At 59.6% G+C, this 12,481-nt stretch overlaps 7 protein-coding genes across 7 annotated transcripts; 3 read left to right on the top strand and 4 right to left on the bottom strand.

Moving 5' to 3' along the window:
- Positions 1 to 643: 643 nt before the first annotated feature.
- Positions 644 to 2,046, top strand: SCHCODRAFT_02673198 (uncharacterized protein; the record flags this gene model as incomplete). The annotated part of the gene is made up of 5 exons (XM_003027333.2): positions 644 to 685; positions 736 to 880; positions 989 to 1,138; positions 1,232 to 1,538; positions 1,623 to 2,046. 5 exons carry the CDS (start codon positions 644 to 646, stop codon positions 2,044 to 2,046), a joined length of 1,068 nt encoding a protein of 355 aa, XP_003027379.1.
- A 1,380-nt stretch (positions 2,047 to 3,426) lies between these two features.
- SCHCODRAFT_02115295 (uncharacterized protein) lies at positions 3,427 to 3,871 on the bottom strand. Its single transcript, XM_050341836.1, has one exon. The coding sequence runs from the start codon at positions 3,767 to 3,769 to the stop codon at positions 3,506 to 3,508; it is 264 nt and encodes an 87-aa protein (XP_050197511.1). The 5' UTR covers positions 3,770 to 3,871; the 3' UTR covers positions 3,427 to 3,505.
- Positions 3,872 to 3,973: 102 nt separating this feature from the next.
- SCHCODRAFT_02519239 (uncharacterized protein) lies at positions 3,974 to 6,296 on the top strand (the record flags this gene model as incomplete). Its single annotated transcript, XM_003027332.3, has 7 exons — positions 3,974 to 4,632; positions 4,685 to 4,763; positions 4,830 to 5,049; positions 5,103 to 5,351; positions 5,551 to 5,610; positions 5,705 to 5,850; positions 5,925 to 6,296. The coding sequence occupies 7 exons, from the start codon at positions 3,974 to 3,976 to the stop codon at positions 6,294 to 6,296; spliced, it is 1,785 nt and encodes a 594-aa protein (XP_003027378.2).
- Positions 6,297 to 7,739: 1,443 nt separating this feature from the next.
- On the bottom strand, positions 7,740 to 8,506 carry SCHCODRAFT_02115394 (uncharacterized protein). The gene is made up of 3 exons (XM_050341837.1): positions 8,392 to 8,506; positions 7,820 to 8,282; positions 7,740 to 7,766 (listed from the first exon to the last, which is right to left on the bottom strand). The coding sequence occupies exons 1-2, from the start codon at positions 8,474 to 8,476 to the stop codon at positions 7,993 to 7,995; spliced, it is 375 nt and encodes a 124-aa protein (XP_050197510.1). The 5' UTR covers positions 8,477 to 8,506; the 3' UTR covers positions 7,740 to 7,766; positions 7,820 to 7,992.
- A 154-nt stretch (positions 8,507 to 8,660) lies between these two features.
- On the top strand, positions 8,661 to 9,335 carry SCHCODRAFT_02643442 (uncharacterized protein; the record flags this gene model as incomplete). The annotated part of the gene is made up of 3 exons (XM_050346326.1): positions 8,661 to 8,893; positions 8,943 to 9,030; positions 9,093 to 9,335. Coding segments are annotated over exons 2-3 (224 nt in total), but the record flags the coding sequence as incomplete, so codon positions are not given.
- Positions 9,336 to 9,783: 448 nt separating this feature from the next.
- On the bottom strand, positions 9,784 to 11,221 carry SCHCODRAFT_01106472 (uncharacterized protein; the record flags this gene model as incomplete). Its single annotated transcript, XM_003027154.2, has 7 exons — positions 9,784 to 9,897; positions 9,952 to 10,106; positions 10,163 to 10,180; positions 10,239 to 10,268; positions 10,326 to 10,342; positions 10,543 to 10,604; positions 11,189 to 11,221. 7 exons carry the CDS (start codon positions 11,219 to 11,221, stop codon positions 9,784 to 9,786), a joined length of 429 nt encoding a protein of 142 aa, XP_003027200.1.
- A 76-nt stretch (positions 11,222 to 11,297) lies between these two features.
- On the bottom strand, positions 11,298 to 11,992 carry SCHCODRAFT_02643439 (uncharacterized protein; the record flags this gene model as incomplete). Its single annotated transcript, XM_050346325.1, has 3 exons — positions 11,298 to 11,465; positions 11,516 to 11,622; positions 11,668 to 11,992. A coding segment is annotated over one exon (231 nt), but the record flags the coding sequence as incomplete, so codon positions are not given.
- Positions 11,993 to 12,481: the final 489 nt, after the last annotated feature.

The following is a 12,481-nucleotide window of genomic DNA, read 5'->3' as shown; positions in this document are numbered from 1 at the left end:
GTTCCTTGTTCCCGGCCGTCACCGTCGTTCCCCGTGTCTGCGCGCCGCCCCGTCGACCGCCCCCTCGCTGTGCAGGTGACTCCGGCAATGTCGGGGGGCCTGTCTTCTCACTCAGTCCGACTGTGATATGCCAATTCCATCTATTTTGCTCATTTCGCTGCGAGAAAACTTACGAAGCGAGCCCTCCAGCGGCGACCTCTGCGTCGAGCGTCGCGCTGCTCGAGCACGTTTATCGGCAAGGACAAGACCTCTTCAACTCAGGCACCCGCGCGGAGTGGCCTAGGCAAATTCCCCGCACGGGGAGGAATGTCGATTTGTTGACTCCGACAAGCTTCTTGTCAAAACCTTCCGACTTTGGGAGGTTCCCCCGTCTGTCCGCGACCCTGAAACCCGGAATCGGGGCGATCGGTCGCTCTCGTGCGCTCTCGGACCGCCGACTGCCCGTCTCGCCGCCCGACTTTCCCATCCGTGGTGGCGCTTTGCGCCGCCGTGTCCTTCCTCTCATACCATCTCGTCGTCGGTGTCGAGCTCACAACAGCTGCGAGCGCTTTTGCTCAACTTCCACGTCTGCTGATTTCGACCCAATGCTGAACGCTCGGCATTCGACATCCAGGGACTCGCTATGCGCAAATCGCCGTAGTCGATGGGTAAATGGATGTCTTCGCCCGGCGAGCGGGTATATACGGTACGTCCTACTCTTTACCCCGCCAGGAATCCGCGCTCACTCTGCTCTAGACCGTCTCCCTGTCGTCAAATCTGTCCCCCGCCGCTGTCAGAGTCCTTCGACAGCGCCGAGACTCATCCTCATCACCGTACACCACCTTCGAGTCGGATACAATGCTGAAGCAATTAATCGTCGTCCGCCAAGTGGTGACATACGGTGTGTAATGAGGTTCTTGCAATCTATCCCGACGCTTACAAGTGCCCAGATCACAACGACACGAATGATTCTCGTCCGCCGAATGAGGCCGGAAGACCCCCGGCCCAGATCTCCGTTCGCCGACCACATGCCTCGCCATCCCACGACTCGCAGGCTCGTCCACGAATGAGAAGTCCCCTACGTCGCTCCCTCGTCCTTGCCAACCACCTCATCAATCTCTGAAGCGATGTATTCTCGTCCGCCGAGCAGGGATATACGGTGCGTAACCTGCTTCTCATACGAGAGCCGACAGCTCACAACGCTCCAGAATCCTGCGGCGGTGAAATTGATGTTTGGCAAGCGGAAGATTAGCCCTCGAAGCCTCCGCTCGCACTCAAGAACTCGCTGACACCGCCATCGACTCAGCAGCACCATCTTCGTCGCGCAAACCCGAGCATCAGACCCCCAGCGCTATCTGCACGTCATCGACGCTCCCAGCATCGTTATTCCCGCCGTGCAAGCTCAACGACCTTCGCTTCACCTTGATGACTCTTGGGCGACTGTGGCTTCGCCGCAACTACTCCTCGTTGACTCTCGCGTGTCGGATTCAGCCCCGATGCTCTCCCGTCGATTCAAGCGCTGAAGCAATAGAATTCCGTCCGGCGAGCGGGGTAATAAGGTACGTGCTCTACTTCATACTCGTCGGTCAAACGCTGACTCTTCACTGTCTTGTTCAGCTGTAGCCTCTATCATCGCTCTCAAGTCAACTGCCATGCCTGTCCTCCCAAGGCAATCGCCTCGCCTCCCCCGAGCGCGACCTTGACCCTCGCCTTCGCTCTGAAGCAGGCCCTTCCACTTTGCCCGCCATCCTCGCTTCCGCTTCCGCTCTCGAGCTCGTCATTCACCCTCGCTTTTCGCTTCAAGCGCGACCCCTCTATGAATCTGTCTCGCTTCGAGCTTCCCGTGCTCACCCTGAGCCATTTAGCGCTTACGCCAAGCTGCCCAGCGCTCACCCCAAGCTTCCCGGCACTCTCTTCACCCTCCTAGATCTCCCCATCATCGTCCGTCGCCTCCCGAACGATCTCATAACGCCCGAATCCCTCCGAGCGATCTACGAAGGCCCCCGAGTGATCTACAAAGCCCCCCAATTAATATGTCCATGGATCTTTGTCCGCCGAGCGAGGTGATACGGCCGGGGCAGCCTTACCTACTCGAGACCTTCTCGACCACACAGATAGGCTCTCGAGCACTTTGCTGACCCGCGAGCGTGTTGCCAACCCGCGAGTGCGTTGCTGGCCCTCGAATGTTCCGATGCAGCTGTGAGCATCTCACTGACCCCTCGAGCGCTTCTCTGACCTCCCGGATACCTTTCTACCTTCTCGAGCGCTTTCTCACGACTTCACTGTTTCTGCGAAGCCTTCTATACTCCTGTCATGATGTGTACTATGCAATATGACCTTGGCTGTTTAGCTCGTTTGTTGGGCTTGCACGGTCTTGACTTGCTCGTTCTCGGTCTTGACGTGCTCATTCTCGGTCTCAAGTTGCTCATTCTCGATCTCGACTTGCTCAGTCTCGGTCTCGACTCACTCATTCTCGATCTCGACTTGCTCATGACTGACTTGTGTGGCAACCCGACGAGTCTCGACTCTACCCTTGATTTCGGCTTTCGATCCATTCGACTTGATGCTCACCATGCTCGAATCGACTCGACTGAGTCTCGGTCTTCTCGTCTCCTGCTCTATCTTCTCACCCCCTCGACAGCCTCTCGAACATCCCCGCAGCCTCGACCACGGCTAGTCTCGCCCGTCGGCGTCTCATCTCACCCTCGACCTTTACATCTCATCCGTCAACACCTCGGCTGCACTCTCCATCCCCCTGCGCTCCGTCCATTCTCTCCCACTCACCCACAGCGCTTGTCACCTATACGCTTGTAGCCTATCTCGAGCCTTGTACTCGTTGTGTTCACTGTAGCATGTAGCATGGGCAGAATGTGCACCCACCTCACGCCCCTACCTTATATGTCCGACCCATGGCCGTGTCTCGAGCAGCTACGGATCAGCTCGCGGAAGGTAAATGAGAGCTCGTACGACGGAAGGGGGGCCGAGGCGAGCCCTCGATGGCGATTAATAGCCATCAAACGACGTCCGAGCGAGATCACGGAATAATTTTCGTGGATAACGGATGATTTTTGATGGCTCGAGCAGGGTCTGTGATGTCTGGAGCGGGGTCTGTGATGGTCTGTGATGGTGGGCGCTGGTGGCAGAGGAGAGTGACTGGGAGAGAAAAATCGAGAGGAGGGGAGCAAGGAGGGGGAGGGACTAGTTGTTTTGCAGAGAGGTTGGCCTACCCACACCCTTTAGTTTTGTCTTTGAACGACAAGGAACGGAGAAGGACTCGAGCCTGCACAATTGTTAGAGCGGAGGTGTCACGCTTTCCCAGCGAGTTCGGAGGGAATAGTAAAGGAGCGAGTAATTGCAGCGACTTGTAACCTCGGGGACCTCTTAGTTTGGTGAATGCACTCCCGCCGCACGCTGTCCGAAGTCGCTAGCTGCAGCGGATCGCGAGATAGCAATTACAGGAGGTCGTAGATGCGAATTTTCTCACTTTTCACCGATTAGGAAACGCGACGGTTGATGTTCGGTCACGTCACGCGGGGCGCGCAGGGACGACCGTCGGAGACCGCCATCTCGATGCTGACTCGAGTCTACCTAGCCTCGCCGTCTGGCCACCGCTCACCCGACAAGTCGCGCGGGACTCGAACGCAGACTCGGAAGCCCGCGGCGATGACGTCGCGCCTTGACAGCTGGCGTGCCGGCAGCCTTCGCGCCCTTCTCTCCTCCTGCGATCGCTGGCACACCCAACCGCGTACCCGCTGACAGCTCGTCGGAGCCGGCGCGACAGCGAGCACATCCCACCAAGCAGCCACCCTCCCGTCCCCGCGTCCTCGCGTCCTCTCTACGCCGTCGCAATCGTGTCGTCATCCGCGGTTGCCGCGTCGACGTCCCCAGTAGTTGCGGGAAGAGTGAATGCCAAGCAGCGAGTCGATGCGGGCAGCGAGCGCGACACGTCGACAGGGGCTACACGCGAGCGGACGACTCTCCTCTCCCAACGCCCATGACCAGCAGGAACCGCGAGCCTCGCTCACGCGCCGCATCTCTCGTTCGCGCCGCGCGTTCTGCCACCAGCTCTCGTGCATCTACTCCGGGATCCATTGATCTCACTGATAGTGTGTCTACGACCGGATCATCGTCTGGAAGTAGAAAGCGCAAGCACAGATCAGTCAGCCTGCCAAGGCAGCCCAAAAGATCGCGGAGGATTGCTGCTATACACGCTCCGCACGACGGATCAGAAATCGGTACATTCTCGGCGGGAAACACGCAGGCTCTATCTGGCGAGGGCCCCGGGGAAGTTGGCTTTGACCTGACAGTCGCGGACGTACTGGAGCAGCCGGAGCAGTACGCCGACGTCGAGACTTTGCCCGACATTGGGCTGGGGGTCGTTGACAGGCCCCCCTCTCCTTCTGCCAACGCGAAGGGGAAACAGCGCGCCGCTACGCGCTCACCTACACCCGAGCCCAAAGCGGAGCCCGCTTTGCCCGCGCCACCGCCCAAGCAGACGCCCCTCGCCGAGTACACTTGCCCAATATGCTTCTTCGCGCCGACCAATGCGACACTGACTCCCTGCGGCCATATCTGCTGTGGGAGCTGTCTGTTTACGGCCGTCAAGACCGCGATGTTGCGTGCGGCGCATACGCCGGAAGGATTGGAGGCAAAGTAAGACACAGAAGCGTATTCATTGTGTGTATCATTCTAATCCTTGCTGCAGGTGCCCCGTCTGCCGTGCCACAATCCCAGGCTGGGATGGTCGTGGTGGAGGCGTGATCGGTCTCAAGTTACGTTCGAAGGTCACTATAAGTCTCTAAACTGGCGGCACTTCCACCTACACGATATACTTTTCACATGAGGAAAAGTCCAGCTTGCCGAGATGGATGCCCATGTTCGCGCATACCCTTCCCCACATCTCCTCTGACATTCCGGGCTCTATGCGCTCTATCCCTCCCTTAAGAAAGACGCTCGTCAGGAAGGCCGCCACTGGCTTCACCTGCGCGTACGACAATACCGAGCACATGAATTCCAACACGATCGGCCTGTTTTCGACGCGCTCGTCCTCTCGCAGCTCCACCGGATCGGGTATGTCGGAGAGGTCCAGATACGTGAGCAAAAATCTCCTCAAGTTCGGGCAGTGCCGCGCGAGCGGGATGAGCGTGCGCAAGGTCACTCGCGGGGTATACGGGGCAAGCGCATCGTGTATGCTCCACGGCGCATCCGGCATTATCTCCAGCTCCTCCAGCTCCGGCCACGCCTTGCACATCAGCTCGACCGCGCCGTCGATGTCCGCGTCGCCGCTCTGCCACCCGATGGCGGCGCTGGTGATGTGCGGGAGCGCAAGGAGGGGGAGTGCGCCAGCCAAGCCGGGGACGACGTTGACCTGCGTGAGGCTGTCGCGCGCGATGCGCGCTCGTCGTCGAAAAAGTCGAACGCGTGCTGGTTATCGGTGGCGAGCGCCTCGTGCGCGCGGGGATTTCCGAGTTCGGGATCGAAGGAGGGAGGGGGAAGGGATTTGTAAACAGAGTCAACAGCAGAGTTCGTCGATAGAATGGTAAACTACTCTGTCTGGACGCTTACTACCAGCCGCACCGCGACTTTTCTCGGAATCCCTAGCCATCGCCTTCACTCGAAAGCCTGAAAAGCGTGAGTGAGAGCGACATCCCCCTTCCCCCCGCGTCGCTAAGGGACTCCCTATCACTCAAAATCCATCCTATCTCATCCCCGCTCGCTCATTCAGCCCTAATCAAGTCCCGCTCTACCGAAATCGCGAGCTTGCCACTCACCCTCCCTGCTGGTCCCCCTGCTCAAGAAGAACTGACAAAACGTCAGGTCGCTGCACATCAAGACGACCACGGGCAAGCCCGTCCGCTTGTTCTAAGCGTTGTGCATCGCTCTATCTAAATAACAAAGTCATAATTATTTGAACTCGTGAGCTACACCCCACCCGACGCTTGCAGAGCCGTCGCGTCGTCGAGTGCGAGTCAAAGCGACTCGAAAACCCACCCCAAGTCTCGAGAGAAGGGCGCGTGACATCCACCTCGCCTTCTGCTCATTACGAGCCCCCTTCTGCTATCCCTTCCCTCGCTCGTGAAGACCGAAGTGCTCGCTCTCCTCCCCCTCCCTCCTCCACTCGCGAAGGACGAAGGCGGCTAGCGCGTCAACGCAGTCGTTCCATCGCACCAGAACTGCAGAAACGTCAGCGCGTGAATGAGAACGCACGCCCCAAGCGCACCAATTCCCATCTCAGTGCCCCTCCCTCGCCGTCGCGCACCATCTCACGGTTTCCCAGGCTTGAGAATCGCGTTGAAGGTGGCGCGCGTCGTGGATAGAAGGGGTAACGGAGGGATATCGGAGGGGAGGGTGTAGATGAGAGCGTGAGGGTGGAAGGGGAAAGCGCCGAGAAAGGGCAGGGAGGGCGCGGAGGGGAGACGGGGAGGCGACGGGAAGGAGGAGGGGATAGGAGGGAAAATTGGGGAATATGATAGCTCACCGCCATGATATGACATCCGCTCTCGCCGGAGAGGGGGAAGGGGGAATGGGGAGAAGTCCCCTCCCCCCTCGCCTTCGTCATACCGACAGCAGGCGTTGATCGTCGGTGACCAAGCGGGCACAAACTGCCGACAGCGGTAATTCGTCGATAGTAGGAAGGGAATGGGGAGGGGCTGAGCCAGAGTCAATACGCGTTCAAGAAGGAAAGGGGAAGGGGTGAGGGTATCCCACCCCCTTCGCAATGCTCACCTAGGGCGCCCGCGCACGCCTCCGGCGGCTCTATCCCAGCGAAAAATCGCCTTAGTACAAGGCGTCGGCACGCTCCTGACGATTTTGAGGAGATGGGGGAGGGGGAGGGTAACCTACCCCCGCCACAAATCTCATCTAGGAACCTCGCTCTTGCCTCCGGCGGTGCGGTCTCACCGAAAGTCGCGCGAGATCCTGCGAAAGGAGGTTAAGTCCGCTTGCGATTAGAACGGAGGGGGGAGGGGGGAGGGTGACCCACCCTCGTCGCTTTTCTCATAGAGTAACCCCACGCGCGCCTCCGGCGGATCCCCCTCGCCGAATTGTCGTCAAAAACATCCTGTATAAGTGAGTCAGTGGCTTCACGACAAGTAGGGGGGCGAGAGGGTGACCCACCCTCGTCGCATCCATCACCGAGGGACCCCCCGCGTGCCTCCGGCGGCTCGGGGTCGACGAAAAGTCGTCCAAATATCCTTCAAAAGGGGGTCAGCGGGCGTATGAAAAAGGGGGAGTGGAGGGAGGGTGTCCTACCCTCGACGCTTCACTCATTCGCGGGGCCCACGCGCGTCTCCGGCGGCTGGACCCCGTCGAAAAATCGTTAGGCTTTGGAAATGGGGGGTGGGGGCGGGTCCCCACCCCAGCATGCCACCAACGGCTCTACCTGGTTGTGAATGCGAGGCACTCGGTACGCTGCAACAGAACGAAAGGGATGGAAATGACTTGCCAATGACCCCATCCCCCCTTTCGCGAGGGAAGGCGCCCCTCGCCCACTCCTTCGCGCTCCCAGAGGTAGAAGGAACCCCTCCCCCAGCGCTTAGCTCGCCCGAAGCACCGTGTGCATGCCTTCGGCTGCTCAACCTAGCGAAGATGCGAGTTAGTAAGTTTGACCAAAAACAAGGAAGGGGTATAACACACCGACAACTTCACCCCCTCCCGCATTCAAGCGTCCCCATGTCCATCCCTTTTCCTTGAAAGGGTGGGGGAGAACCCTCCCCCGTCGCGTCATCCGCCCGAGAGAGCCCGCGCACGCCTCGGCAGCTTGCCGCCGTCGATAATTGTCTCAAGGTCTATAGAGGGCGGGTCAGTACGCTTATGACAGGGGAAGGGGAGGGAGACCCACCCTCGTCGCCCCCCTCAACGAGGGGGCCCGCGCTCGCCTCCGGTTTCTCGAATACGCCTGAAGTCACTCAAAATCATGCGAAGGGGGGCCTTGAGATCAGCGGATGGAGGGATCCCCCACCCTTGTCACAACCCCCCTCGAGGGATGTCCCGCACGCTTCCGGAAACTCAGGCTCAGCAGAAGGACATCATAGAAGGGGTCAAGGTCCCCCAACCTGACTCAAGTCGGAAAGAAGGTGGAGGGCCCCCGCCCTCTTCGCGGCCTTCACTAGGGGGTGCGCGCGCGCCTCCGGCGGCCCGACCTCGCCAAAAAATTGGCCGATGGTCGCGTAACATGGGATTAGTCTGTTTGTAACTGCGAAAGGGAAGGGAGGGCACCCCGCCCTCATCGCATCCTTCACCGAGGAACCCCGCGCATGCCTCCGGCGGCTCGGGGTCGGTGAAACTTCGTTCCAAAATCCATCAAAAGCGGGGTCAGCACGATGAGGTCGAAAGGGTAGGGGGGCGAGGTACCCCCGCCATCGCCGTGGTCTTCATCGCAAAGGAGCGCGAGCGGTAAAGGGATCAGCTCACCGATAATCTCGTCCCCCTCTCGCGTCATAGTGCCTCCGCATATCGCTCCCACTTGGCGTGATGCGGGGCGAGTCCCCTCCCCCATCGGCTACCTCGCCCGAAGCAGCGCGCGTATGCCTTCGGCGTTTCAGCCTTGTCTGAAATTGGGTCGAGTAAGTGCGCTTTGCAGAAATAAGAATAAAAAGCGCATAACTTACCCAGCATCCCACCCCCTCCCAGCGCGCCGCTTGCCCTCAAAGAAGTGGGGAGGGCCCCTCCCCCATCTCATGCTCTGGAAGAGGGAGCGCGCGCGTGCCCCCGGCAGTCGGGGGACCTAAGAGAAATTATGGAAAAAGGGGTCAGCGAGGTTAATATATGATGAGCATAATCCACCGGCGCGCCGCAATGCCCCCTCTCCTCCAGTTCTCAAGGAGATATACCCCTCCCTCTTCACCTGGATCGGCAAAGGGGGCTGGCGTGTGCGTCTCATGGCGCGAGACATGTCGATAATTCACTTTGGAAGGGGGTCAGCGGGACTATCAATGCGGTTAGGGGGCGAGCAAACCCACCAAGACCGATGGCGGACCACCCTCATCGCCTCCTTCGCCCGAGAGCGCGCGTGTATGCCTCCGGCGGCCCGGGTGTCCACGAAAAGACATCTGAGAACGAGTCAGCACGACGTGAAGGCGGGAAATGCAATGCTGTATCACCCTCCAGTGTAGGTCCCCCCTCACCCCCAGCTCGCTATTACGGCTGACTTGGGTACCCCCGCCACCGGGTTTCGAGAAAAGGCCCCCTGCATCATCGCGTGCTGTCGGAATTACCCGGGAAAAGGGCCTAGAAGGAGGGGGGAGGTGTCCTGAATCGCTGCGCGTGGTGACGACGACAGTCGGGAATAGCCCAGGCGCCGACATAAACGTCGGAAGGGTGCGGGCAACGGCAGGCCGAACGCCGCGCTCATCGCCTGCGCTGAAGTGAGGCATGGGACGCGACGGAGGGGTATTGGCTCACCGACACTGACGACGCTCGCACGCCTTCGAAGTCGCGTCGAGAGCGAGGAAAAGGGGGCGGGGCTTCAGGGTGAGATCGCGCTCCATGCCTTCGTTGAGTACGTGAAGGTGAGAAAGAGCGCTGACTCACCGTGAGCAGCACGGTAGTGAGACCGTCTTGTTGCTTCTCGACAGACACGGCATCAGACCTGCAGCCCAACCACCGTCGGAGGCCGTATGGCGGCCCGCTCCAACCCGAACACCGTCGAGCGGTCTCCCTCGAGCGCGTCAGGACCAACATGCATAAAAAGATAATGCCGTGCTTACCGCATACCACAACGCCATCCGCATCGCCCGGAGTGCTAGACGCGCCGAGTCAGAGAGTTCGGGAGCTACAGAAGGAGTCGACCGCGTCCCCCGACCTTCAATTGCATGCCTGCTGAGCGTGCATCGAGGCGCGGAAGATGAGCGCGGCGTCGGCGTTGATGGTGGTGAGATGAGAGTTGCCGTAGCAAGTCGGGGTGGTCGACGTGATGGCCTAGAGCACGCCCGGTCAGGGTGGCGCGACACCGAAAATCCAGCCCGTGCTTACCCGGCGAGCAAGGGTCAGGCAGCGACGTGCAGCGCTATCACTGTCTAATGAGTTAGGAAGTACAACAGATAGATAGAGAGCTATAGACATGCCCGTGGAGCATCGAAACCGGCAAGTGCGTTTGGTGTCGATTGATGGTGCGCGTTGCAAGAAGCCTGTGAAAGCGATCAGTAAATGCGTAGAGCGCTCGTAGGAATGCAAGCGCGAGCACCAATAGTTCGTAGAGCATCTGAATAAGGAGTGGGGTGAGTATAACAAGTAGTAGCGAGTAAGGGAGGCAGACTTACCAGTGAATGTGCCGAAGAGAGACGGTTGACCTAAAGGCAAGAGGTTGTGAGTCTCAGAACAAGCAAAGGATCAGGGGAATCACATACGACGGTGGTCAGAAATCCTTCACGAAGGGACGGTTAGGCGAAGGGGAGGTAGGAGAGAATGGGGAGGGGGTGAATTGCTGATTGGAGCGGTTAGATGCCCTACCCTTTATACCTCGCAAACGGCCCAACGCCGTGCCCAGTCGCCGCCCAATCTTCCAGACCGGCGTCGCATATTTCCGGATCAGACCTCGGCTATCCGCGACCGGGACCCGCCCACCGGAAAGTCGGAAGATTGGGGGGATGCGCGCAGAGCGCGCATTCGATCTTCCGCTGCTTCCCCTGCGCGAATGTCAGTCAGAGCGTGCAGAAAGTGCGTCGAGACTCGCTCAGCCGGGCTTGGGATGCCGCGCACGTGGCCCCCGGCGGGGAAGTACGAGGGCTTATGCGATCTGTCCGTTGGGTGGCGCGCAAGTTGCAGGACGTTGTACAGCACCTACTCGACCGCGTCCACCGGGAAACAGCGTCAGTAAGGTCGCAGAGAGCGCGCGACACGTGGCGGTGCTGACGTGGCGCGGGTGCGACGCAGCAAAGACCGGGAAAGAGTCCAACTTGCTGCCATCAGGCTCTATCTCCATTTAGCAGGCTTTGAGCTGCGCGGAGGGCGGCGCGCCAGAAGCGCCTCCTCCTCACCAACTCGCTATCTCAAAGCTACGGCAGTAGCGGGACACGTGTATGCGGCGATGTCAAGATGGTTGGCGGTCCTCAGCAAGGGCACAATGGGGCTGGTCCATTGTTCTCGCCAAGGGGAGGATAGCGGAGTGGCCACGGACGCGCCGAGGCCGCCGCCGGCGCGCAATAAACTTCAAAACTTCTGATCCGATATTTTAGTGTCTAGACCATCGCGTTTGGAAGGATCCACGTACCGTAAAGCGGAGGATGTCGTCGGGGAGGTGCATGGCGGCGAGCAAATGCTCGGCGATTTGCACGCCGAGGCCGAGTCCGGGGAGCGTCGTAATGCTCTAGGTATGTCCGGTAGTGTAGCCGCAGTGACGTACATGGGACTGGGCGTCGTGTATAGGGCATGTTCGTGATGGGGAAGATGCGGGAGGACGAGGAGACGGTGTGTATCGCAAGGTGGGAATGGCGCCGGGGCTGTCCAAACCTCCCGAGTCGCATGTATACTACTCGAAGACTATTTATCTGTGTTTCTCCGGTCAGAGAAGGCTCATGCGGTGAATGTACGAACGCACCAAAAACGACGCCACATATTCAAAACGCCCTTCCCGATGTCCTACAGACCTCAATGTGACGCGGAGGCGAGTCGCATTGGCAGATAACGTATCTATACGGTCCCCCCTTCTATCCTTGGAGGTCAAGTATTTCCACGCAAGTGTCGACTTACCATGGATATTCGGGTCGGGTATGCATACATCTTGCTTCGACCTTCAGTTACGATAAGAGAGGACGCGCTCCCTGCTGACCGACACCAGGTGCGCCTTCGGAGATGTTTTGGAGGTGCGTCTGGGACATGCCTGGACCCATCGTGGGTGCTGGGGGTAATGGGGGATAGGTGCCGTAGGCTGAGATCGCGTCATGAAGCAGTAGCCGCGTCGTTCGAAAGCTTTCGAGCGATACCGTTGTGCTGTCTGTTCCGTTCGTTGGAGATGCGAGGGGAGTCACTTGGCGACGAGGATGCCGTTGTCGCAAGTACGGGGGGCGACGGCGATGGGCGCAGAACGCGGGAGGCGGGCGGGGGAAGCGCGGTCGGCAATTGCCGACGACCGGCGGGGCAGGGCGGAAGCCGGTAAGCGCCCGGCGCTTAAGGCACGTTCCTTGTTCCCGGCCGTCACCGTCGTTCCCCGTGTCTGCGCGCCGCCCCGTCGACCGCCCCCTCGCTGTGCAGGTGACTCCGGCAATGTCGGGGGGCCTGTCTTCTCACTCAGTCCGACTGTGATATGCCAATTCCATCTATTTTGCTCATTTCGCTGCGAGAAAACTTACGAAGCGAGCCCTCCAGCGGCGACCTCTGCGTCGAGCGTCGCGCTGCTCGAGCACGTTTATCGGCAAGGACAAGACCTCTTCAACTCAGGCACCCGCGCGGAGTGGCCTAGGCAAATTCCCCGCACGGGGAGGAATGTCGATTTGTTGACTCCGACAAGCTTCTTGTCAAAACCTTCCGACTTTGGGAGGTTCCCCCGTCTGTCCGCGACCCTGAA

This window comes from Schizophyllum commune (assembly GCF_000143185.2).
Source record: "Schizophyllum commune H4-8 unplaced genomic scaffold SCHCOscaffold_14, whole genome shotgun sequence".
In the NCBI taxonomy this organism is placed as follows: domain Eukaryota; kingdom Fungi; phylum Basidiomycota; class Agaricomycetes; order Agaricales; family Schizophyllaceae; genus Schizophyllum; species Schizophyllum commune.
The sequence above is the reverse complement of the archived record's forward strand: the minus strand, read 5'-3'. Positions and strand labels throughout refer to the sequence as shown.

Bases quoted from the DNA above. Each gene is read 5' to 3' on its own strand.
- SCHCODRAFT_02115295 (XM_050341836.1), bottom strand. From the start codon at position 3,769: ATGTGCTCGCTGTCGCGCCGGCTCCGACGAGCTGTCAGCGGGTACGCG.
- SCHCODRAFT_02115394 (XM_050341837.1), bottom strand. From the start codon at position 8,476: ATGGGGGAGGGGACTCGCCCCGCATCACGCCAAGTGGGAGCGATATGC. The intron at 8,283-8,391 runs GTGAGCTGATCC...GACCCCGCTTTT, and splicing joins AGAGGGGGACGAGATTATCG to GATGGATTTTGGAACGAAGT.